Below are 24,112 nucleotides of genomic sequence, written 5' to 3'. Positions count from 1 at the left end.
CGAAGCGCTGAGAGGCAGACTTGAGTCACTTGACTAGGAGCCTATGTGCAAACCCATCAAACAGTACTATACCACCACCCGAGACCTCATAGGAAACAACAACATATTTCCACAGCGGACCACAATCGCCATTGTGATGTCCTGATCATCAACTTATGTCATTTGAAAGAATATAAAACTATCGGTCGTTGGCTCATTCGGTATAATGAGGCAGTGTCAGCATATGCGCTGCCTCTTCCGGGCGGCTATTGCAGCCCTAGGATTCGGGCAGTAGAGATTGTGAGGCTATGAACCCAACCGCCTCAGCTTCCCTACGACTTCAGCTGTTCTTACCCTCTATCTCCCGGCCTTTTTTATCGATGTTGACATACCAAAGTCTACTGAGATCTCGATTGTGAACCCCGTCAAGACCCGTGCTGCGAGATGCGACCGAGAAGGCGCGACGACTTTGCGATCGCAATTATCTGCGCTCTCGTTTTTGAGGCGGATGCGGTCGAGGCTTTGTTCGATGAGACCTATGATCGACTCGGGAAACACTACGGCAAAGAACGAGGCGATGCCAACACATACGTAAATGGACGGATTGGCAAGCACGATGTGGTCCTGTGCTATATGCCTGGCATGGGCAAGGGAAGTGCGGCAGGTGTTGCGTCTAGCCTGCTCATCAGCTACCCGGGCGTCAGGCTTGCTCTCGTCGTTGGGATCTGCGGGGGCGCCCCATCACCACCAAAGTATCAAGAGATATATCTTGGTGATGTGATTATCAGTGATTCGGTGATTGAATATGACTTTGGCAGACAATACCCTGGTGGTTTAAAACGAAAGACTGCGGCCAAAGACACACTGGGCAGGCCAGATCGAGAGATCCGGGCTCTTCTCAATGACCTTCGCGCGGAAAAAACCCGCAGTGAACTTGAAAACCAGGCGCAACACCATCTCCACTGCCTTCAACAAACAGGAACCAGATGCTGTCATCCGGGAGCCTATGATATTCTTTTCAAGGCCCGCTATCTTCATCAGCATCATAGCAAGACTTTTGCTGATGGATGCCGCACCTGTTTTGGAAGTGACTCGCCTGACCATATCTGCGAGGAGGCTTTAGGGAAGGATTGCAATGACCTTGATTGCGACAAAGGATCATGAAATCCGAGGTCGAGAGGCCTCAGAACCTTACCCGGTCTCCATCTACATCGGACCAGTTGCATCCGCTGACACGGTTATGAAGTCTGGACAGCATCGGGATGAGATTGCCAGTACAGAAAAGGTTCTTGGTTTTGAGATGGAGGGGGCAGGAGTCTGGGATCATGTCCCGTGTATCATTATCAAGGGCGTATGTGACTATGCCGACAGTCACAAAAACAAGGTGTGGCAGGAATATGCGGCAGCGACTGGAGCGTCAGTGGCAAAGACTTTTCTGGAGTACTGGAGGCCGGCAGACCATAGAGGTTAGTCAAAGGTCTCCTCATAGTTCTGCTGATGCTAAGAATCTATTCTTTTGATCAGACGCGAGCGGAAATTACCATGTGATAATTCCCTTTGCAAAGAATCCATATTTCGTGGGCCGCCAGCAGGAAATCCAGATGATAGAGGATTCGATTACTATGCCAGATGGACCGAGAAAGCTTGCCATCACCGGACTGGGCGGCGTGGGAAAGACTCAAATCGCGCTGGAGATAGCTTATTGCATGCGACATCGAGACCCTGAATGTTCGATCTTCTGGATCCCGTGCACCAGCTTCGAGGCTGTTGAACAGGCTTTCGTGACCATAGCACAAGTATTGGGGCTCCGTGAAGTGCAGCCAACAAAGGTGAAGGAGTGTCTCCGGGCTCACTTCAGCCAGTCCAACAAAAAGTGGATCCTGATCTTCGACAACGCAGATGACAAGGACATGTGGATGGAGATTCAGGGAAGCTCCACTGCACCACGGCTCAAGAATATCATCCCTCAAAGTGACAATGGTCGTGTTCTCTTCACCTCCCGCAATCGACAGCTTGCATTGAAGCTTGCACCATCAAACGTGGTCTCTATCCCCCATGTGGATCAGAAGGCTGGCAAGGAAATTTTGATGAACTTGCTGATTTGCAAGGATCTGTTACGGGACGATTATGAGACAAATACGCTCCTTGAGATGCTTTCTTGTCTCCCGTTGGCAATCAGCCAAGCCGCGGCTTACATCAATCGAAATGATATTTCCTTAGCAACATACATGTCACTGCTGGGCGAACAAGAAGGGGCGAGCATAGAACTGCTCAGCGAGGAGTTTGATGACGACGGACGCTACGAAGCGAGTCAGCATGCCGTGGCCGCAACCTGGCCGATCTCCTTTGTGCAGATTCAGCAACGGGATAAAATTGCAAGCGACTTTTTGTCATTCATGGCCTGCATTAGTCATCGGGAGATACCAGAGTCCATTCTTCCACATACGGAGTCAGCGAAGGCAAGAGTGGAAGCATTGGGTCTTCTCAAAGCATGCTCTTTTGTCAGCGCACAGGTTGAGAATAGCATGTTGAGTCTTCACCAACTTTTCCATCTTGCTACTTGAAATTGGCTTAGGAAATACGGGACATTTACGAGCTGGGTAGGGACAACTGCTGACCGACTGAGCACGGTTTTCCCTGATGAAGACCATTGCAATCGACAAACATGGAGGAACTACCTGCCTCATGCATTGTATCTGGCAGACAGCGCAGAATTCCAGGAACGCCAGCATGATTATGACAACTTCCTGGCCAGGATAGGAAGGTGCTTGCGAAGGGATGGCAGATATGCCGAGGCAGGATCTGTGTTCCGAAACGTCCTTTCAACTCAGGAAAGATTTTGCGGACCGGAGCATGCTGATACTCTTGCTAGTATCAGAAACCTTGGTTTATGCCTTGAACGACAGGGCAATTATGAGGAAGCAGAGGCCATACACCGACGGGCACTGTTAGGGTCAGAGAAGGTCCTTGGTCCTGAGCATCCTCATACTCTTATTCGTATCAATGATTTTGGTTCAATCCTTGCACACCAGAGCAAGTATAAGGAAGTAGAGACCATGCACAGACGATCACTTTCGGGGTCAGAGAAGGTCTTTGGTCCTGAGCATCCCCGGACTCTCAACAGCATGGCTATTCTGGCAAGCATGTTATTTGACCAGGGACGCTTCGTCGAAGCGGAAGAGCTTGCTGTGCAGCTGCTTGGAGCGCGGAAACGGATGCCAGGGCCAGAGCATCCTTGGACCTTGACCAGTATGCGCAATCTTGCGTGTACTTGGAGAAAACTAGGGAGGACTTCTGACGCATCCATCCTTCTCAAGGACTGTGTGGACCTCTCCAACAAAGCATTAGGTTCGCATCACGCAGACACCGCCCAATTATTCAATATTCTTCTTAGCTGGGAGACCAACAGCAAACCAGCTTCAACAGACGCTTCTACTCCCCCGCTAGCTCATACGCACGAGAGTGAGATGATGCCGGATTCAAAACTCGGAGGCCGGAAATGGCGACGCCCGATGAATTTTCTTTTCCAAAGAAGACGATGATTTGTGATCGAGACCTTTTGCTCCGCCTTGGTACAGATCAATGGCTTGTCTTTCAGAATTATCGTCTGAGGAGTTATACCGTTGGCGAAGGGGTCGGGAAACGAGATCCAAGAGTTCCTGGTGGGAATCCTGGAACGCGGCTGATCTTAAACATGTAACGGGATACTGAAGATTATACCTTTGGTCGTTGTTACTATGCAAATCTGGAGGAAAATATGGATTCCGGAACTATCCATGTAAGGTTTAGCGAGCCAAAAGATTAGGTTTCGAGTCCGTGAATTTGGGTTTCCACTTTCCAGTATAGAATGCAATAACGGTCGCCAAACTCACCATAACAGGGAGACAGGGAGAGAGATGTACTGGAAGCCTGGCATATAGCAGTCTTCCAGAATAAGAGAAGGTTTGATCATTCACAAGGGACAATTCTTCATCATGCGAAAGGTCTTTTTGAGGTGGAACAAGATGGCTCGATCAAATTCGCGTCGTTGGCGAACGGACGACCCGTTGAGCTTTTCAGCCTTTCCTTTGCAATTCAACAAGCCTGGCAGTACAGCAGGGAAAAATGGGCTGCCGAGTCAGCCACGTCTGTCATGGCAAAGCGACCAGCTTTGGAGGCACAGGCTGGGTGGCTGCAGGTCGACCGTGTTGAGAATTGCCGGCAGGACCAAGCATTTGTACTCGGATCATGTATGTATGTGATCCCTCTGGATCTCGCGTGTTGCGCCCGACTCACGCGTTGTTGAATTGAGCTTGACGGGCGCAGGGAGTCTTCTCTCTGGTCTTCGGCGTTCACGACGTCAAAGCTTATTATGTGTCGATCAGTAGTCTAGTGTGGTGACTGTGGTCTCGCCCAAAAATAGCCAGCAGATCATCCACGTCCAGTCCGGAAGGCTGGGGAGGCTGCAGGTCTCAGATCGATGCCAGCCCGGTTATCGGACTGGATGCACAGTAAGGAATCAAATGGAAAAGGTACATATCGAAAGAGGAAAGAAAAAAGCAAAATCCATGAATCGTCGATCCCTGATCGTTGTGCGGCTGGAACTGAAATCTCAACATTTTTTTCTCTTCTTCTGCTCGTTTTGCTTCTTCTTTCTCTCCTGTCTTTGCTGGTCGACTTTGCACTCGGACGGTTCAATTGTGGATGCAAGCGTTTCAATTGACAGAGAGAGGGGAGAAAGAAGGAGAAGAAACACGAAACAGCCAAATGAGGGACGGTGAAAAGATGGAAAGATGAAAATATGAAGCGATCGATGATGAATTGGGATCACCTCAGCCCAGTCAAAAAACCTTGTCTTGGTTACGTTCGACTTGCCGAACAGAGAGAGAGTGTGTGTGTGTGTGACCTGCTAACACACTCCTTCGACCTCGCAACCCAAGCACACAACCCACAACACATCTTCGTCTGTGGATCATCACCATTCTGAATGGGATTGTCGAATTCATTTTTTCCAAGTCAAAATACTGCAGAACTGAGACGACTGACCTACGGCGGGTGTCTTTCCATTAACTCACCATGTCGGATCCTCAGGTTCAGCCCGAGCCCCGCCGTCGGCGCAAACCCTCCATCTCGGAGCGATTTCAACGGGTCTTGCATGGGGATCGCGCTGAAAAGGTACGCATCATTGTGATCTAGCGAACTCAAATCTAGCTAAGCGGCTGCAAGGCTTACACTTGGAATTCAGAGGCGACAGAGTTACTCTCCAGGAGATGATGCTCAAGGACTTGAGAGCAACCACCAATCGGCGCCGTCTGCGACAACCGCTCAGGCACTGACGCAGCCTGAGCTTCAGCCCAAGAGAGGCGAGCTTCCAAGTCAGAGAGACAGTTCTGCTCATACGAACTTTGGCGTCAGTGATACGCTACTGGGAGATTCCTATTCCAGCACACAGACGTATTCGCCGCGGACGTCTCAATTGCCATCAGTAAGCACGCCCCAGTCAAGTCTCTCCGTGCCAGCAGCGTCTTTACAGGACGAGCAGACCTCGACTCCACGACCTGTGTCTATTACCGACAATTGTCTGCCTCGAGAGCAAGAACATGAAAAAGCAACAGAAAAAGCAAAAGAAAAAGAGGAGATATGCTCATCACCAACATGGAAAAAGACGTCGCGAAAGGAGAGACGCGCCACCAAGCGACTGGAAGCCGAGCGAAAGGAGTTGGAAAAGCGACTGCGCAAATTGGAAGAGTCGCAAGCCAAACACGAGAAAAAAGAGCAGGAGCGTAAATCTCGTCGGTTGACCAAAAAGCAACCCATCCAAAGTGGGAAGAGGTCCACGAGTACCGAGTCCGATAGGCCGCGATCCTCAAGATCGTTCACCTCGTTCTTCTCTTCGTCGCGTCGTTCATCCCGCTCACGAGCAAACTCGGAAAATGGACATCAATCGACCGACGACGAGGGCGCTGGACCCCGGGGACCGCCCACCCTCCCACTTGCGCTGCCGGAGCGCTTTGGAACGGCTGTCTCACGCGAGCTGGCCTCGAGACATGGCACGTCCTTGATGACCAGTCATCAGCTGTCTCGATCCTCACATCTTCTACACCACTCGGCCACCAAGTCTGATGATTTGCGGGAGAATTGGAGGATGGCAGAGGCCTGGCAGCGACAGAATCACGATTTTGCAAGCGAAGAGTTGGCGAGTGCGCGTCCGCGTTCCGCCATCGAACAATCGGCCTTGCGAAACCGTGCGGTACCGAAATACATGAGTCAACCGAGCTCAAACATTGGCTTGTCCACTAATGTCTGGGCGGAACTGGATCGCATGCGATTCACGGCGACTCTCAGACAGGATATCAAGCCCGAGGAGCCTTCCCCCCGTGATATCCCATCTTCTCTGCGGCCGGCCTTGCCGGTGAATACGCAGAGCTCCAGCTCGCTGCAGTCAACTGGAGCTCGCGGAAATCCGGGTAATTCGACACGCATGATCTACAACTCCGGACATGGACAGGCCAAAGGAGGATCGCAGACAAAAGTGTACTCTTACATTCCTCTTGGTCAAGATGGAAAACACAGCAAACCTATGATGCAAAAGCATGACTCTGAAGGCAGTCTTCAGCCGCAACAAAAGGGTTACAAATCGTCACCACTAGCTATGAATCCACTCACGACGGGACATGAAGAAGACGGAAAGGCAGAGGAGATGCGCAAGTCACTCAAGGCTTCGATAGGTCAAAAGCAATCCTACGAGCTCATCCCGCAACCACTGCGCATCAGCTCCGAAGGCTCTCGCAGTCACAACCGTCAGGTGTCAAGTCCTGCATTCACGGCTTGGCGGGGAGATCAATCACCATCGCGGTCTCGCGCAGACCGTCAGACGACACTGGCTATTTCAGCACCTTCCACGGGCCTGGCAGAAGTATCTTCTGGGGTAATCAGTGGCCAAAGGCAGGATCACATCTCGCATCTACAAGACGTTAACAAGAGACGTCCTGCGTCTGCTCAGTCGACACCCCCCTCACCTATACAGGTACCACTCAAGCATCCAGGACGCAAGTACGCGCTTGCAGAGAACTCTCCGTATGGCCGACTCAGTCTCGATAGCAAAGTGTCAGCTATGACTGCTCCGGAGGAGGTACCGGCGGCTACTCACTCAGAGCAGGCAGTGTCTCACGCAGGTCATTCGCTGGCTGAAACGTCTGCTAGTAAATCCACGCCTAACGTGCTTGGCAACCATCGCTTCAGTCGAGCATCATCGGAGGGATCAAGTTATGATACGGCAGATGAACAGGTCCTCGACGTGTCGATGTCTCCTGTATCTCAAGGAGATCATCAACTGATCTCGGCGGCAAAGGCAGAGTCTGCTGAAGTGATTTGCAATCTAAACCATGATGACATTGACAGCAATGCTTTCGCCTTACCCAATTCATCCACCACGGAGCAGATCGGTCGCCGAACAAAACTCAGAAGCAAAGACATTTCCTTGCAAGACCCCAGTCTAAGGTCAACATCACCATCACCACCACATCCATCAAACCCGACTGTCCACCTTCTCCCTCCCCCTCCTCCTCCGCTGTCCCGCAACGGCTTCATCACCAAACTCCGCCGCACCTCTCTCTCCCAATCAAATCAATCCCACCCCACCATCTATATCAAAGACCAACTCGTCGCCAAACTCTTCGTCATCTGCTGCGGTTGTAATCATTGGCACGATCTTCCTGCTGAACTCTACGCCCAACTCACCTGTCCGGAACGATTCCACATTGTTGAACATCCCGAACCTAGATCACAAACCCAATCCCAATCTCAAGCCCAGACTTACTCCCGACCTGCCCCCTCACTACCTCACTCACCATCCCAACATAACGTCTCGAATCGACGCACATTGGTGAAAACCCCCAATACAAGAAAACACCCGACACTAGCATTCACACCAGCGCCAAACGATACCACTTCAAATCCCAAAGACAAACCAGACTCCAAGGGTCAATCCAAAACCACAGAGAACAACAAGAATATCCACACCCACACCAACAAAACACCTTCCCACAGCCCCGTCTTCGGAGCACTGACCTGTCCCTGGTGCGGCCATGAACTGAAAACATCATGTTGTCAGGGCTGGACAACCGTCGTCCAGATGCAGCATAAACATCATTGAGGACGTTGAGTGTTGAGCGTTGAGCGTTGAGCTGAACGTTGACGCGGAAAGAGCGAAGGACTTGGCCATTGATTGCATGTCATTGATGACTTGAGTTCTGTCGAGATATTTCGATTCATGATGGGCTTTCTTCTGGAAAGATCGGAAACGCAGATTGGAAATGGCCGATTGGGGAAACTACCGGGCTAGAACGGACTTGACTGCTGAGTGCCAGAATTCATAGACAGATGCATGGAAATGGAGGTGGAGGGTTTCAGGTACGGTACGAGATGATTTTGAAAAGGCTTGAGAGGGAGTACGATATGATTTATGAACGAGTATGATTATGATCATAACTGATGACAATGGCAATGACAATGACAATGACAATGAGACGAGGATCAGGACGTATCGATGTATGTATGATGATATCGCAGGTATGGCTTGTATCTGCAAGTATCAGTGGTGAGTGGTCCAGTAGTAACCCAATACGAGTAGTGCTCGAGCTGGAGTCTTCTGTCTAGACACCTACGTGCAGTAATCTAGTCGATTTTCTTATGAACTTGAGAAACCGAATACCACAGGACTTCTGCCCCGGCGCATAGATGGTTATAAGTACATCCCCAAGGGAAAGAATCACATTTAAAATAAGAAAAAAACAGATGGGTATTGGAAAAGACGGCCAAGGAAAGGGGAAAAGAAGTATAACCAATAGTCATGGACGATGATCCAGGAACAGATACATCAGATAGGGACTAAAAAATCCGGGGGTAAAGTAGTATCGAGCAATTTGAGTAGATAAATATCGAAGAATGTAACACAGTGAAAGAGGAGATCAATCACGATGCAAAAGATGGGAAAAGAAAGAAAGGGTAAGAAAAGAAATATATACGATAGGATCAACCCAGAAAGGACCTGGTGGTATACTCAAAAATGGAGGGAAAGCACACAGTTCCTAATTCGAATAGGAAGAAAATAATCAAGGTGCTCCTCACACAACCCCACGTCAATCAAGACGAAGAGTGGGAAATCAAGAGCGGCAGCAGCTCGGCTGCGCTGTGAATACCCCCCAAGGCCCAAATAAGTCGAGAGGTACTCTAAATTTTGCTAAGAGAATGGCGTGCGCTGGCCTCTTCACCCTCGGAGCAAAAGTGAATGCTCACACGAGAGAAAGCAGTGATCATCAATCTTCTTCTTCTTGGAGGATGAAGAGGAATGTTTCACTGCAGGCTTTGTTCAGGTTCTTCGCATCAACCGCTCTAAACCATGAGCATACCAGCAACGGCGACGACACCAGCAGCCAGACCGCCCGAGACCTGGCGCATCGAAGCGCTGTTGTGGGTGGGAGTCGCCGATGCAGCACTAGTCGCTCCGGCAGTGTTGGTCTCGACATAAGTCGAGGTGCTCTTGATCAGAGGGGTCGAGGTAGGCACGCGGACCAAAGAGGAGCTCGAGCCACGGGCAGTGCCGGTGGGCTTGGGGGTCCAAGCAGGCACGGAGGAGGTAGAAGTAGAACTGGAAATGGACGTCGAGGTGGACGACGAAAACGAGGTGGTAGAGATAGAGGTTGAGGTCGAGATGGGGGTAGATGAGGTCGACGAGGTGGAGGTGTAACCGGAGGGCACGAGGGTGATGGTGCTGGTGACCGAGGCAGTGGGTTCGGCGGCCTGCAGTGCAGCAAAGGCCGAGGGCATGAGAGCCGCAGCAAGGACGATCAAAGACTTGGTGAAGTGCATTGTGATGGAATCGATGATATCAGCGGGTTCAAGAGTGTTGTTGTTTTGTTTTGTTTGGGGACTAAGCGAGAGCGGTTTGACTTGTTGTTTGGAGGGTGAAAGATAGTGAATGCAACCGGGCAAATCGAGTTTGAAGAGAACGACGGGTGGTCTTTTGAAGAGAAATGAATGAATGAACACTGGCTTGCCAGGACGGACAGGAAGAGGTGAGGGAGCAAAGAACGGCCTGTTGCGAAACGAGTGGAAGGTGAAGAAGTAGTAGGGAGGGAGACACGAGGAAGTGGAGCCGGAGGGCTGATTTGTGTACCTGACGAGAGACGCGGAAATGAAGGGGCCCCATGTGTAGCCCCCACTAGTCCCGATTAGGCCACGTCAAACAATCCAGGCCCGATCCGAATGGAGTCTTTTGATTAGTTTTGTTGTTGGAGGGTGAGAAAGGGTCTCAGGTGGAAGGGGTGATCTGGAATGTGGAATGACAGCAATGAAGATTGAATAATATAGAGTGGGTGGCTACAGAGCGCGGAATGAGTACAGCATGATATCAACGGAGATCAAAACCGCCTTATCCTCACAACCTCATAGTTTATCGGGATAAGCGTCGCAATTCTAGCGAAAATTGCAATTAGAAAAGAGGAGTATAAATTCTCAATGCTGTCTGAGGTCACAATGAAGAGCGGCAGAAAAAGAGTGGGTATCAATGGTCATATCCAAGGGGGAAAAATCAAGCGTCAGTATCAACCTTGGCAGGAAGAAGACAAGACTGCGATAAAAGCCACCTCCCCATAGCAACCGTGAAACAAAAGACGTGAGAAAATAATCAGCGACCGGCCGTTTCATCAATGTCAGACAGCTGTCGCATAGCGGGCAATGCACAGTTCCATTCATCAAGTCGTTTCGGACGGAGTCGAGACTCTAGCGGTGGGGGCCAGTGTCAAGAGACAGTAGTGGAGAACCAACGGGTGCTCTTTGGAAAGAACTCCCAAGTTTCCACCCAGCATCAGTCAATAAGCAGCCAGAATTAGCAACGGTAGCTGGATTGTACCAGGCGAGCAATTATATAATACAAGCAGCTCCCCCTCTCTCCGATCATGCCAGCGTTGGTAGTTGAATGCGACTCTCGGGCGCACTTCGTTCATTTCACATATCAAGACGCAGGCGTCGTCGTGAACTTTGACAATTCAATTAGAATGTCCACACTGCTGCAATCACAACAGCCACGGTTACCCAGTATCCACTGGCGTTGATGAGACCGACCATTGGTCCTGGGTTCGCCCCCGAGGTCGTTCCATAGGGCACGGTACCGTTGATCAAGACGGTCTTGGTGCCATTTACATCGGCGACTCGCACATTGCTGCCATTCTTGGGCTCCGTGCCGTTGAACAGATCTTGATAGTAGGTCTGATTATTATTGTCGTCGCAGCCACACTCGCGATTCTTCTCGCAAAGACACTCCACTGGCAGGGAGTCGTTGCGGCCGTTGTGATTGTAGTAGTAGGGGTGAGGGTATGAATAGGCATAGGCGCCCGCGAGCCAGATTCCAGGGAAGATGGCCAAAGCCCCGAGAGGCAAGAAAGCCGGGGAGATTCTTGACCCGGGCGATGCAGCGCCGGCTGAGTAGGGTTTTGTGGCTCCTCCCGCGTAATATCTGTCATCAAATCAGCATGTGCGTCGAGGCATAAACAAGCTTGTGAGGGCAAGGAAGCATATGAGAGCTGAAAGCTTGGGAATGAGGATCGTACCTTCCACCGCCGTACGATGGACTTGCCCGAGAACCGCCGCTCGCAGAACCTCCTCGACTGCCCGATGAAGAGCCGCTGGAGCCACCGCTCGAACTGCCCGATCGACCTCCACTGCTTCCTCCGCTGGAACCGCCACCGCCTCCCCTTCCACCACCACCGCCTCGTCGTTTCTCAAGATCAGAGACTTGGTGGGAACTTGAAGGTGTGTCCAGTAGGCCGTGTTCGATCAGATCGGTATTGGCAGAGGGGATAGAGAGAGAGGTGACTCCTTGTGAGCCCAGCAGCAAAAGGGCTGTGACCCAAGAGAACTTCATGATGACGTGATGTCAAGAAAATTTATGTCGTGGACTGCGTGAGGGTCGTTGGTGGCGTACAGATCTGAGAAGTTGGTTGTCGCAAGTCGCAAGTCAGACGATAGAGATGCGCGCTGTGGTCAGACCAATTGTATCCTGATCTTTTGGATAAGAAGTCGCGTGGGTAAGCAAAGAAATATGAGATCAGTGGTGTTGAGGATGCTAAGACAGGAAGATGGCGCGGGAAGTACGGGAGGTGAACATTCCCACTATATACGAGTCTCCCCCCGATTCGTTCCCACCAGGGGCGCGGAGACAAAGCACTGAAGCAGACCCTCCTCGCTGAGCGGCACACGGCTCCAAGTCAGCCTTGAGGCTTTGGAAGCTTGTGCACTCTGGCTCAGTGGAGACACGATGGGCATCATGAGGCCCTGACTGGCTACTGGCCGTGGATGACTATAACATGGGCCAGAGCAATGACTCGGAGGGTCACTGAACGGTTAGACAGTATTGGCGGGAATGGTGAAAACACCGCCTCGCCGGTGGTCCGAGGGCGGACATGCCAAGCCCAGGGCCTGATGAGGAATTTGTGATTTATGATGATGCACATTCCGTTTTTGTCTTTGTTTTTTTATTTTCTTCCGAACTTTGAGTTCATGTGAGGGAAGACCGAAAAGGGAACGGAACGTGTGGAGTTGAGGACTTGACCGTTCAGTACTGCTACATTGTCCAGGGTCTGCGAATACGAGAGGTGGATTAAACCTGAATAGGACCCTGAATCCACTGATCCAGAGCAAAGTACTGCTACATCTGGACTCGTACACGCCGCCCGGGCAGCCGCGGCAAAAGTCCAACGCTTCCATGTCCTCGTAGTAGCTTAGTCACTCAGCGCTGAGCATTGCGCTCAGCGCTGAGCCTCGAGAAAGGCTTAGCATAAGTCACGCAAGAATGTGAACCTTGTAGAGACTAGAGAGACCGCTGTTCAAGAGGTATAGTAATTACTAATTACACTGTATAACTACACTATATACTATATACTACCAAGATCCATACTATAGACCCGGGAAGTATCATGCGATTTCCATGATGAAACTTGTTTAATTCAAGCAAGTCTGTAGTCTCAGTCGTCAATCTGACCAGAACTGTCAAGACCAACCAATGACCTCACAAGGCTCACGTACTGTGCAGTATAGCAGTTATACAGGTCTACAGGATGTCAAGTCATTCAGCTATGGATCATTGAACAGTGTAAATGCTTGACCTTTTTCTGTTTCTGGGTTTCTCTTCTTCCTGTTGTCGTCCGGTGGGGTTTCGCATGCATCATTACGCAGTTACGTACTGCCGAACACGGGGGCGATGCATCGCTGGTCGCAACGCCACCATTCATCCGAGTACTCCTATTGTACCGTGGGGGGAAGGGCCTCGCATAACGTCAATGGATCAGTGCAGTCGGGCGGGGATCGGCTCTAGGCGTGTTTCTAGAAGGTTTCCTGATTGAGTAGTCAGATCTCAATCTGGGGCGCAAGACCGAACTATCCTCATGGGTAATAAGTAATAATGTACGCCCTCATGTAGTTACTAATGTACTAAGTCATCAAATTGTAGTGACTTGTGAGTAGTCTAGTAGTTAGTGATGTATACGATCGGAGTGACCGACTAAAGTCGTCGTGACTATTCGCCCTGCCTACCAACCTAGTCCTACTACCTGGCAATAGTGAGCAATACCAGGCTGAACTACACACTGGGCCCCCGGCTGTGACGGCATCTGACGCACTTGCAAGTCCCGCTTTGACCCCGTGATCGCTAGATCGCTGGATCGCTGGATCCCAGGCCACACCGTGACCCGTGTACCTGCAAGGCCGACTAGGAAATGATCGCATGGCTCATCATCCTCTCAACTCGGTGGCGGATTCAATCTGACAGCACTGACTTTTCTTCACTTGATCGACTCGATCTCTGGAAAAAACATCAGTTGGAAGGTTGTTTCGATTCAAACCCTTCGAAGATGACTGGTCGTACGGATATTGTGCTTGTCCGAAAATAGGGTCTGCCCAGATGTGGCTTGGTGAGCAGTGACAATGAGAACTACGGTAAAATTATATTTATCAATCGTGCGATGGCAAAGGGTCCAAGAACAACGATATAGCCATCATGGAGAACTTGGCGAAATCTTGATCCGTCATGTCATTCTTCGACTGGCTTGGGCTCTGCCAACGAATGGGTCCCTTGTTCAATGGTACATTAGGCATGTTAGACCTATAGCGATAAGATTCGAGACATCTGACAGGGCCACATGGAGTTCTAGTGCAAAGTTCATACATTCGTTCACGCTACAGGTATACAAGCCTAGTTGTCCAAATTCCAAAGCCTGCAAAACTCCAAGATGGGTGAGAGGGCATTAGCTTCTTCGAGATCGCTAATGAACTTACCAGTGGACTTGACGGGCACTTAGAGAGGGAAAGCTACCAAGCCATTTGAGCCCATCCGGAGTAGTGACTCGTAGTGACCTTCTATAGACCTTCAAGGCTTCTCCGCAAGAATTGAACTGTTTTAGCAGTTCCTTTGGCTCTATCCATTCACGTGTCTCAGCTGCGCGGTCTGTGGATGATCGATCCCATACTCGGCTGTCCAGTGGCTACGAGATAAATTTAAAGTTAGCGTAGATGTAACCTTAGGTACCTGACGAAGTCGCCAGCACGAGCTACGACGAAACATTGCTACTAACATCCGTTTATATATAGTCACTTCTACACGTGACTTTCATATAGGATATATTGATCTCCATCTCGTCCAGGCATTCCCATGCTCACGTTTTAAACGAGATCACTCTTTAAGTAGTGAAATACAGTGGATCTTCAAGCGGTGTCAATTTTGCATTGTCTTTACCTCATTATCCAGTACCTGTAAAAGAGGCTATTAACGACTATTTGAACTTCGAACCGAAAGAATGAGGAAAACAAGGTGGCTTTCTGCCGCAGCAGAACAACCCTTGAATGTCATTGCGCCAGCCTCTTTTGGCTAATGTACGTGTGAAGACTGAGTTGGTAATTAGCTGACTGAATTGACCCCGGTGTATATCTTATCAGATCTGGTCATCCTGACCAGATATGTTACATGTACCTCGGTTCCCTTTTGGGCCTCTCATTCACTATACTTTCAATTCATACATAGAGGACCACGCAACCACCATAGTATATTAGCCAAAAATATAGAGAGGTAAATTGTGCATGTTCAATACTTAGAAAAATTTGAATTTGACAGCACGACAAATTTCACGGTCCGACCATGTCCATTACCTATTAATACAATATGAACCCCAGCCCCTTCGCCAAGCATATGAAAAGTTGATGCGGTGAGTGATAGTGGAGCCAGGCCTTAGGTTCCCTCTTCCACCTCTTCTTTTACCTCCTCTTGGGCCGCGATAAGGAAAAGTTACTCTGTACATGGCTTGATTCCGCAGTCTGGCTTTTGAGATAAGTGAACACTTCCAGTGACTTCACGATTATGAATACTGGACGATTAAATAGTACATTTAGGTATATCAATCACTGTGGAGTCGCTATACCACGTACTCGACTTCCTAAGTGAGGACAATTACGCTTCTAAACTAAATCGTGAGCTTTCGGTCAAGGTGGTTCAGTGTTCGGACAGTAGCACTAAGGCACTTTAGAATAATAAGCACGTCCTCGATATCTCCTCTTTTTATTTCTAGTGTATAATGATTTCTCAATTTCTCGTTCATGGCCAAGCCATGACTCTATAGGCCATACTACAAAGTTCAGCCCAAAAAAGAGATGATAGAGCGGTGATGATTTGAAACTCTACCAGTTACTCCGCTCCATACAAACTCCAACCAAAGAGTCTCCTTCCTCTCCACATACGATCTTCCGGCCCCATCACCTCCCGGGCGGTCGGCACCTTTGGCTGTCGGGCACTTCCCAATCACCCCGATAAAGAGTCCATCGCAGGTTAGCGCTTCACAAGAACCCTACCACTGTCCTCTTCACTTGCATTGTTGGCGCAAGGGCTTCCTTGACTCTCATCTTTCTCTCCTTGTCCAGCGCACGTTCGTCTGAAGTGCGGCCCTGTCCCGACCCGATGCCATGGTGCGCCCACGAGGACTCTCCAGTTCCTCCTCCGTTTCCTCCATTCCCGACCAAGATCAGGTACGACGCTATCTAAGATAGACCAAGTCCATCATTTCAATCTTGGCCAGTCCAAGAAGATATATCCTTGCTCTTGATGAAACATGCGCGTTGAACCTCAGAGCCCAGCTCGCGATTGTGCCTGTTGATCGCTATATCTTCACTTGATAATTGAGATGGTCTTGTTAACTCGAGTGCTGGAGTGTAGGAATTGGGTAGCATGTATGATTACCTAGCCAAGGTGATCTTACTTGGTCCCAGTGGTGCAGGCAAGTAAGTGATCAATCACTCTGTGGCCTCGTCGAGTCTTCAGAGTAAAGCTTCCTGCCATGTGACTCGATCAGACAAACTAATTGATATACTCTCCTCAATTAGATCGTGCGTGCTCCATCGTTTCGTAAAGAATGAATGTACGGGGCAACACACCAATCCCCCCCCCCCTACCCCCCTCAGCTCCTTTGCTCTCATCGGACTCTCCTCTCATGTCACATCCTAACACATCTGCTTAGGGCGCGTCCTTTCATCCCAAACCATCGGCGTCGAATTCGCCTCTCGCATCGTCAAACTCGGCACTGGTTCTCGCCGTCGTCGCATCAAGCTGCAGCTCTGGGATACCGCCGGGACCGAACGCTTTCGATCCGTCTCCCGCTCCTATTATCGCGGCGCCGCTGGCGCCATCCTCGTCTACGATGTCTCCTCTTACGCCTCCTTTGCCGCACTTCCGACTTTTCTCATGGATGCGCGCGCCTTGGCATCTCCCAATTTGACCGTCTTGCTCGCGGGGAATAAAGCAGATCTTGCAGATTCCACAGATTACCACGACGATGCGCATCGCGCCCCGCCAACGCCGTCCAGTACCTCGAGTAAACAGTCTTCGTATCCCTTTGACATGACGGGCTCGGTGCGCTCTACCTCGACGGCGAATTACCTGGGGCCGGGGACGAGGATGACGGCTTCGTTTGCGGAGGGTCGGGAGGTGAGCAAGGAGGATACGGCACGCTGGGCGGCGCAGTCGAATATCCCTGTTGCGGTGGAGATTTCTGCTCTGACAGGGGACGGGGTCGAAGAGGTCTTTCAGCGACTGGCGCGCATCATTTTGACCAAGATCGAGCTGGGTGAGATTGACCCGGATGATCCGCAGAGTGGGATTCAGTACGGGGATGGAGGAATGTATGGAGGGGGCCACGGTGCGAGTGAAGCGTCGAGTATTCGCAGTCGGACGACGATCGACGAGAATTCGATTGCGATGCATCGATCGTCAAGGCGGCGGGGGAGACCAACTTCGAGTTGGAAGGGTGGAATGAGAGAGTGGGAAGATGTGTTTCGATTAAATGGTTCTTCGTCAAAGAGGAATCGGGGGTGTTGTTGAGAGTGAGCATTTTTCCGGGCTGCCTTGGCGTCTGCGATGCGTGGCTTCGCTTCGCCTTCCCCCCCCCCCCTCTTTGCCTCTGCTCATGCTATACCTTGTTCTTTGTCATTCGTTTCTTCGTTTCCTTTCAACGCTGGCGATTCTGTCATGGGGGCTCTTTTTCTCCTTCTTTACTCTCTGCTGCTTACTTCCGTCATTGCACGATACCCCTCGTTTGTTGTTCTCGACTTGCTCTTTCCAGATTCTTTCCTCCGCTCTGGTCTGATACGGAGCCCTTGCATATATACTCTCGACCCTTGGCCTGACCCTACTCCGTCTGGTGGCCTACGACACGTGATCGCTATAATTCATTGATTCATAAATGCCTCGCTTATTAGCCGGGCTTGACTCTCCCTAATTGACATACCCGCTTACCAACGCACTGATCCGCATGTATGCTAGATGAGACAGGCACGCATGGACTTGTTAGATGGCACTGCCCTAATATCCGAGCAAAGTCCTTTCGCCTCGCGGGGGTTTCCATCTCAAATGACCCGATTGCTTCTCGAGCCTTGGCATCCGACTGGATCTACGCCGTTCGACTGACCAGCGTTGTTTTTGTCAAGGCGCAATATTTCACTTGCTTTTGGATTCGAGACGGAATGCAAAGAACATGGTAGTCGCCTGGTGGCTGTTTGAAGCTACGTGTACCTTGTCGTTCTGTCTTCTTCCCCTTTCCTTCCCGGGCAGACCTTGTCTCTTCTGGAGGCACTTCATTAAATTTGTTGTATCTTGCTTCCTTGTGTGCGGGAACATCAACGTCAACATCGATATCGATATCGGCCTTTTTTTTTTTCCCCTTCTTCTTCTTCGAGCATGTTCTGTTTCTCTTCCATATGCAGCTCCAGTCCTGGGAATCAAGGTATAAATCTCATTTAAACATCAATTCCCGCAATCAGGGTCTTGATCCCCTTACCCTGCTTCACGTCCTTGAACGCATTCTCCGCCTCCTCGAACTTGACCGTCCCCGTAATCAACTTCTTCACGTTCACTTTACCGGTAGAGACCAGCTCCACCGCCAACTTGTAATCACCGCTGCCGTAGCGGAAACTTCCCCGCAGGGTCAACTCCTTGGAGCACGCCGCCATGATGGGGAACTGGATCTCGCTGCGTCCCATACCGCCCTGGACGTAGGTGCCGCCGTTGCGGAGGACGTGGATTCCCGTGTGCACGGAGGGTTCGGCGCCCGAGGCATCGATGGCGACGTCGGCACCTGCGCCCAGCCCGTGTTCCTGACGCATGCGCTCCGCGTTCTCGGTCGCGGCCACCTTGCCCGGCACAAAGGTCAGCGGGGTGACGTACTCCTTGGCAAAGTCCAGACGGGCTTCTTGGATGTCGACGACGACGACCTTGCTGGCGCCGAAAGCTTTGGCGACGGCGCAGCAGAGGAGACCGACGGGGCCGGCGCCAAAGACGACGACCGATTGGCCGGGGCTTACTTGGGCCTGGCGGACGATGTGCACGGCGACGCTGAGGGGTTCCATGAGCGCGCCTTCTTGCAGGGACATGGACTCGGGAAGCTTGTAGCAGAAGTCTTCGGGGAGGATGTAGTATTTGGCCAGGGTGCCGTCGTAGGGCGGGGTCGCGGCAAAGGCCATGTTCTCGCAGAGGTTGTACTTGCCGCTCTTGCAGGGCTCGCAGCGACGACAGCAGGTGCCGGGTTCCATGGCGACCCGGTCCCCGACCTTCAGAGAGGTCACGGCGGATCCGACCTGAGTGATGACACCGGCGGATTCATGGCCGAGAACCATGGGCTCTTTGACGACGAAGTTGCCGATTGCGCCGTGTTCCCAGTAGTGGACCTGAAGAGAACAAAAAAGGACGAAGAGATTAGGAAGCTGTTTCTCTGCATTCTCTCTTTCTTTTTTCGTGTCGGGGGTGTGATTCTGCAAATCACACTGTCTCGTGGGGGAAGGGGGAAGTTCCTATGGGTTGATTCGGTACATACATCACTGCCACAGATACCCGTGTACTTGACATTGATCAGAACATCGTGAGGGTCCTTGAGTTCCGGGACGGGACGGTCCTCGAACTTGACCTTGTGAATGCCCTCGAGGACAAAGGACAGGTTCTATGTGAAGCGAGGGTCAGTCTTAGTTGCGTGTCTTAGGCATCGCCAGTCTCTCACCCTCCCACGCAGAGTGGTGGCGGGGGAGTCAGTCGCAGATCGGCAAGCTGAGCCAGCCCACTTACCTTTGAAGTCTGAGTTGAAGTCATAGTGATGGAGGGTGGGATGGACGAAGCAGTGGGAGCGGGAAAGGGAGAGAGAGAGGGAGAGGGAGAGAGAGAGAGAGAGAGAGAGAGAGAGAGAGAGAGAGAGGAAGAGTGAGGTAAAAAGCCGGAGGCAAGCAGATGAGTGGTAGAAGAGGAGACGCGAAGAGAGGAGGGGGTTGTAGAGAGATAGAAAGTCAATAGACAGATGAGAGGAGGAGATATGGAGGAGCAGCTACGCAGGATATAAGTATTCAGTACAATTAGGGTCCAGTCAGGAACAGAAATATCAGCAGAGGTGGTTCTGCTTGTCACCTTGTTCAATTAATTTTTGATGAGCTGTTCCAGCCCACTTGAGATTCGACTCGGTGGCTCAAGTTCTCAACAGCCGGCAAAAAAAAAAAGAGGCAATGAAATAAGCCGAGCAGGAAGCTCCCCGCACTCTTGCAAGTGTAACAATCGGGACCAGCGAGGGGGGAGGGAATCACAGTCGAGTGGGGTAAAAGTCGCCAGCTCTTGTCACTCTACTTCTACCGTTGCAGGATAATAGGGAGACTTCAACGTGACCGCATGGTGATGGAATAGTATGTAATTACATGAAGTGGGTCTCTTGCGTCCGTCAATTGTTGGGTGAATACTCAGAATAGACATGAAATTCGGTAATTACCACGTATAGCTCAATCAACCCTCGCGAAGGTTGCGAACATCCAGGCGGGCCAGATTCCCCTCGGTGGATCGAGGCCCCACCCCTAATTTAACCGTCCGCCTTTATCCGACTTTTGCCTCGAGGGGGCCACCACGTGATGCTGTTGACTCTTTTGGGAGCTCCGTCTGGGCCTGATTGCCGAGAGATCAACCACCTGACCGTCGGTCCATTAGACCACATGACCCATCCGGTCTCAGGAACAGATTGACCGAGTCTGCGCGCAGCAGGGAAATGCTTGTGTCTCGTCGGGGATCGTCTATGATCCGAGGCAGTGTTACGCCCGTGGATGGACTCGCTATTGAGTTCGAACCCCGTAACTTGCGAGACAATTGAATTGGCTTAGATGGACCATCATCCATTGGCAATCTCGACCACCACAGGCCATGGAATCCCCAAGTTCAGGCAACTCGTGCGTCCATGAAATTGACTTGAACACCATCTTGGCTGCACATAATACCTCAATAGTGTACAACTGCGTAACTTAGTAGCAGTTGAACTTCCCGAGTAAGGACAGAGCCCGACGGATCTTGTTTCCACATGATGAGCTGGAGTCGATGGTACTCCCACTACTGATCAAAATCACCAGTCCACAGTCACCAGTTTGGCAGTTACTATAATGGGTAGCAGCAGTCCACGTGACTCTGATATCAGCGACTCCAACCGTGATTGCTGCCTCAGGTATTTCAAAGCTTCCAAACAGCTCGAGCTTACCCTTTACAGTCTGACCGATCGGCCGGATATCTTGCCTCACTACCCTTAAAAATTGAAAATCAGCTACGCATCGAAATATCGCCAGACTCACCAAGGTAAGTAATGATTCCCATACTAGAAAAAGTAGGGACTAGCCCTTACGAGCTCATCAGATGTCCCCCCTTTCCGGCCGAGAGACTCCTCAAAGTCTCTCTGTTTCTCGACCGAACAAATACACTCATCATCTCATGCACGTCAAGGTTCCGTTGCCCACAGTCCCAGTCCCACACCACCGCGGCTCCAGCGCCAAGCCCGCGGCATCATACATCTTCCGTTGATCTTCTTTTCTTCCAATCCACTCGCCAAACTTCCCTCCTCCCGTCGCGCACCTTCGCCCGATCGTTCATGTAGCGAGCAGACCTTCGCTCTACAAAGTGCATCATGGTCCGTTTACATAGCTCCGTCCTCCGCGGTGCTCTACGAACTTCTCCCACGCGCCCCGTTCCCGTCCCATTCGCAGCTCGTCCCTCGCCCTCGTCCTCATGTCTGCCCTCAACGACACGATATTTTGCCGCTTCGGCGCGATATCGCGCCAATGAGACACAACAGGCTTCGTTCAAGAGTCAGCTGTATGAGAGTACGCAGCAGCGGTTGAAGCGCGAGCGGGCGGAGCAGGAGCGGTATGCGCAGTATCAGACTCAGTCCTCGGGGAGTCGGTATGCGGCGATGATGTTTGGTATGCATGCCTGTTTTACGTTGTGTTCATGATTTGTCCTTCGTGTTGCGTCTGTTGCAAATTCCCAGTCGAAAGTGACTCTTGCGCGGATGCATTGCGTTGACGATCAAATTAGACTTTGTTAGAGACTTTGTTGACTGGTATCGCTAATTTCGTGGATTGGCTTCTGTCTTCACAACAGCTATCATCTTTTTCTCAACCGGCGCCTACTACCTTGGTTCTCTCAAACCCGCCGCTCTCCCAACCTCCTCCACCACGTCCCTCGCAGACCTCACCCCTCCTCAGCACAATGTCTCCGAATCCAATCTTCAGGCAGCGTGGTCTGATTTCGTCGAGATCCTCGGCAAAGATCATGTCTCCACAACCCCAGACGACCTCGAAGGTCACGCCGGCTCAGACTGGTCCTCGTATACTCGCAAGCACGACGAAAAACCATTCCTGGTCCTCTATCCCTCCACCACCGAGGAAGTCTCCCGCATCATGAAAGTCTGCCATCAGCGCGTCATCCCCGTCACACCGTATTCGGGCGGGACCAGTCTGGAGGGCCACTTTGCGTCCACGCGCGGCGGCGTGTGTATTGATTTCAGTCGGATGAATCGCATCCTGGACCTGCATAAGCGCGATCTGGACGTTGTGGTGCAGCCCGCGGTGAACTGGGAGGAGCTGAACGAGCAATTGGCGGTGGATGGCTTATTTTTCCCGCCGGACCCGGGTCCCGGAGCGATGATCGGCGGAATGGTGGGTACGGGCTGCTCGGGGACGAATGCGTATCGCTACGGAACGATGCGCGAGTGGGTGCTCTCGTTGACGGTCGTCTTGGCCGACGGCACCGTGATCAAGACCCGTCAGCGTCCGCGCAAGTCCAGTGCCGGATATGACTTGACCAAGCTCTTTATCGGCAGCGAGGGAACCCTCGGCCTAGTCACCGAGGCCACTCTGAAATTGACCGTCAAGCCGGCGAGTCAGAACGTGGCCGTGGCCAGTTTCCCCAGCATCCAGCATGCAGCCGAATGTGTGACGCATGTCGTGGAAGCAGGGATCCCCGTCGCCGGTGTCGAAATCCTCGACGACGTCCAGATGAAGTGCATCAACGAGAGCGGTTCAACCACCCGTGCCTGGAAGGAGGCACCCACGTTATTCTTCCGTTTCGCGGGGACCCCCGCCGCGGTCAAGGAACAGATCTCCATGGTACAGAAGATTGCCTCCAAGACGTCGGGCAAATCCTTTGAGTTTGCCCGCGGCGAGAGTGAGATGGCCGAGCTGTGGAGCGCTCGCAAGGCCGCTCTGTGGAGTGTGATGGCCATGCGCCGCAATTCAGATGACCATGTCTGGACTACGGATGTGGCCGTCCCCATGAGCAAGTTGCCGGATATCATCGATGCTACCAAGGCGGATATGACGCGCAGCGGGCTGTTGGCGGGTATCTGTGGCCATGTGGGTGATGGTAATTTCCACGGTATGTCAAACTCCCCACAGACTTGCAATCATGCAGAAGGAGGGATGGAAGGATGGTGACGGCCAATAAACCCCCTCAAAAGGACAGAAAGCTGACCTTTGTGTCCTACCACAGCCATCATCCTCTTTAGCGAGAAAGAAAAAGAGATTGCCGAGGGTGTCGTCCACCGTATGGTCAAGCGTGCCGTGGAGATGGAAGGTACCGTGACAGGCGAGCACGGCGTCGGTCTAGTCAAGCGAGACTATTTGAGTCACGAGTTGGGCGAGTCCACCGTGGACGCTATGCGACGGGTGAGTCTTAAAACATAGTCGGGTCTTTCTCAATACGGCTCGATTCTCATTCCTTCCCCCGTTTTCATCTATGCACGATTTTTGATCATGATTTGACTAACTGGCTTCTTCTTTCGATTTGTTTCTAGTTGAAAATGGCATTTGATCCTCTACGCCTGCTCAACTGCGACAAGGTCGTGCGGACGGAGCAACCCGCGCCAGGCGAGGTCAAGGAATGGTAGAGTGAACTTTTCTTTTTTGGTACTTCTCTCATGTATAACCGAGATGAAAAATTTCTACAAAACTTCACAAGAATGCATCTGCATTTACTCTACCCTCCGGTTAATCTGCAACGTCGAGGAGAATAGCAACCTTTACTCCTCGTCAGATCCCGAGTGATGGTGGTGGCGGTGGTGGTGATGATGGTGGTGACGGCGCTCGCCGTATTGCTCCTCCTCCCTATAGCCTTCCCCATCTTCGCGTGGTCGATAGCTCTCTTGCTCGTATGCACCGTACACTCCGTGGGCGGGAGGAGCACCATATCCGGAGGAGTATCCACTGCGACGTTCCGATTTAATTAATATCGCGAGACATCTCCTGGGATTTCTGTTATACCCCTGCGCAGTGATTG

At 51.4% G+C, this 24,112-nt stretch overlaps 7 protein-coding genes across 7 annotated transcripts; 4 read left to right on the top strand and 3 right to left on the bottom strand.

The window, feature by feature from the left end:
• Positions 1-423: 423 nt before the first annotated feature.
• Positions 424-3,521, top strand: N7539_006901 (kinesin light chain; the record flags this gene model as incomplete). The annotated part of the gene is made up of 5 exons (XM_056936502.1): positions 424-774; positions 839-1,066; positions 1,136-1,445; positions 1,504-2,506; positions 2,555-3,521. The coding sequence occupies 5 exons, from the start codon at positions 424-426 to the stop codon at positions 3,519-3,521; spliced, it is 2,859 nt and encodes a 952-aa protein (XP_056788437.1).
• A 1,513-nt stretch (positions 3,522-5,034) lies between these two features.
• Positions 5,035-8,113, top strand: N7539_006900 (uncharacterized protein; the record flags this gene model as incomplete). Its single annotated transcript, XM_056936501.1, has 2 exons — positions 5,035-5,133; positions 5,204-8,113. 2 exons carry the CDS (start codon positions 5,035-5,037, stop codon positions 8,111-8,113), a joined length of 3,009 nt encoding a protein of 1,002 aa, XP_056788436.1.
• Positions 8,114-9,351: 1,238 nt separating this feature from the next.
• Positions 9,352-9,828, bottom strand: N7539_006899 (putative extracellular serine-rich protein; the record flags this gene model as incomplete). Its single annotated transcript, XM_056936500.1, has 1 exon — positions 9,352-9,828. The coding sequence occupies one exon, from the start codon at positions 9,826-9,828 to the stop codon at positions 9,352-9,354; it is 477 nt and encodes a 158-aa protein (XP_056788435.1).
• A 1,182-nt stretch (positions 9,829-11,010) lies between these two features.
• N7539_006898 (uncharacterized protein) lies at positions 11,011-11,881 on the bottom strand (the record flags this gene model as incomplete). The annotated part of the gene is made up of 2 exons (XM_056936499.1): positions 11,011-11,473; positions 11,568-11,881. The coding sequence occupies 2 exons, from the start codon at positions 11,879-11,881 to the stop codon at positions 11,011-11,013; spliced, it is 777 nt and encodes a 258-aa protein (XP_056788434.1).
• A 4,344-nt stretch (positions 11,882-16,225) lies between these two features.
• N7539_006897 (putative Ras family GTPase (Rab4b)) lies at positions 16,226-17,374 on the top strand (the record flags this gene model as incomplete). Its single annotated transcript, XM_056936498.1, has 3 exons — positions 16,226-16,278; positions 16,381-16,415; positions 16,515-17,374. The coding sequence occupies 3 exons, from the start codon at positions 16,226-16,228 to the stop codon at positions 17,372-17,374; spliced, it is 948 nt and encodes a 315-aa protein (XP_056788433.1).
• Positions 17,375-18,288: 914 nt separating this feature from the next.
• On the bottom strand, positions 18,289-19,630 carry N7539_006896 (NAD(P)-dependent alcohol dehydrogenase; the record flags this gene model as incomplete). Its single annotated transcript, XM_056936497.1, has 3 exons — positions 18,289-19,215; positions 19,362-19,484; positions 19,607-19,630. 3 exons carry the CDS (start codon positions 19,628-19,630, stop codon positions 18,289-18,291), a joined length of 1,074 nt encoding a protein of 357 aa, XP_056788432.1.
• Positions 19,631-21,461: 1,831 nt separating this feature from the next.
• Positions 21,462-23,723, top strand: N7539_006895 (FAD-binding oxidoreductase; the record flags this gene model as incomplete). Its single annotated transcript, XM_056936496.1, has 4 exons — positions 21,462-21,756; positions 21,938-23,212; positions 23,327-23,502; positions 23,631-23,723. 4 exons carry the CDS (start codon positions 21,462-21,464, stop codon positions 23,721-23,723), a joined length of 1,839 nt encoding a protein of 612 aa, XP_056788431.1.
• Between the last annotated feature and the right edge of the window lie 389 nt (positions 23,724-24,112).

Source organism: Penicillium diatomitis, assembly GCF_028827545.1.
Source record: "Penicillium diatomitis strain IBT 30728 chromosome Unknown utg000009l_segment0_segment0, whole genome shotgun sequence".
In the NCBI taxonomy this organism is placed as follows: Eukaryota; Fungi; Ascomycota; class Eurotiomycetes; order Eurotiales; family Aspergillaceae; genus Penicillium; species Penicillium diatomitis.
Note: the sequence above shows the minus strand (reverse complement) of the source record. Positions and strands in the feature narration are given on the sequence as shown.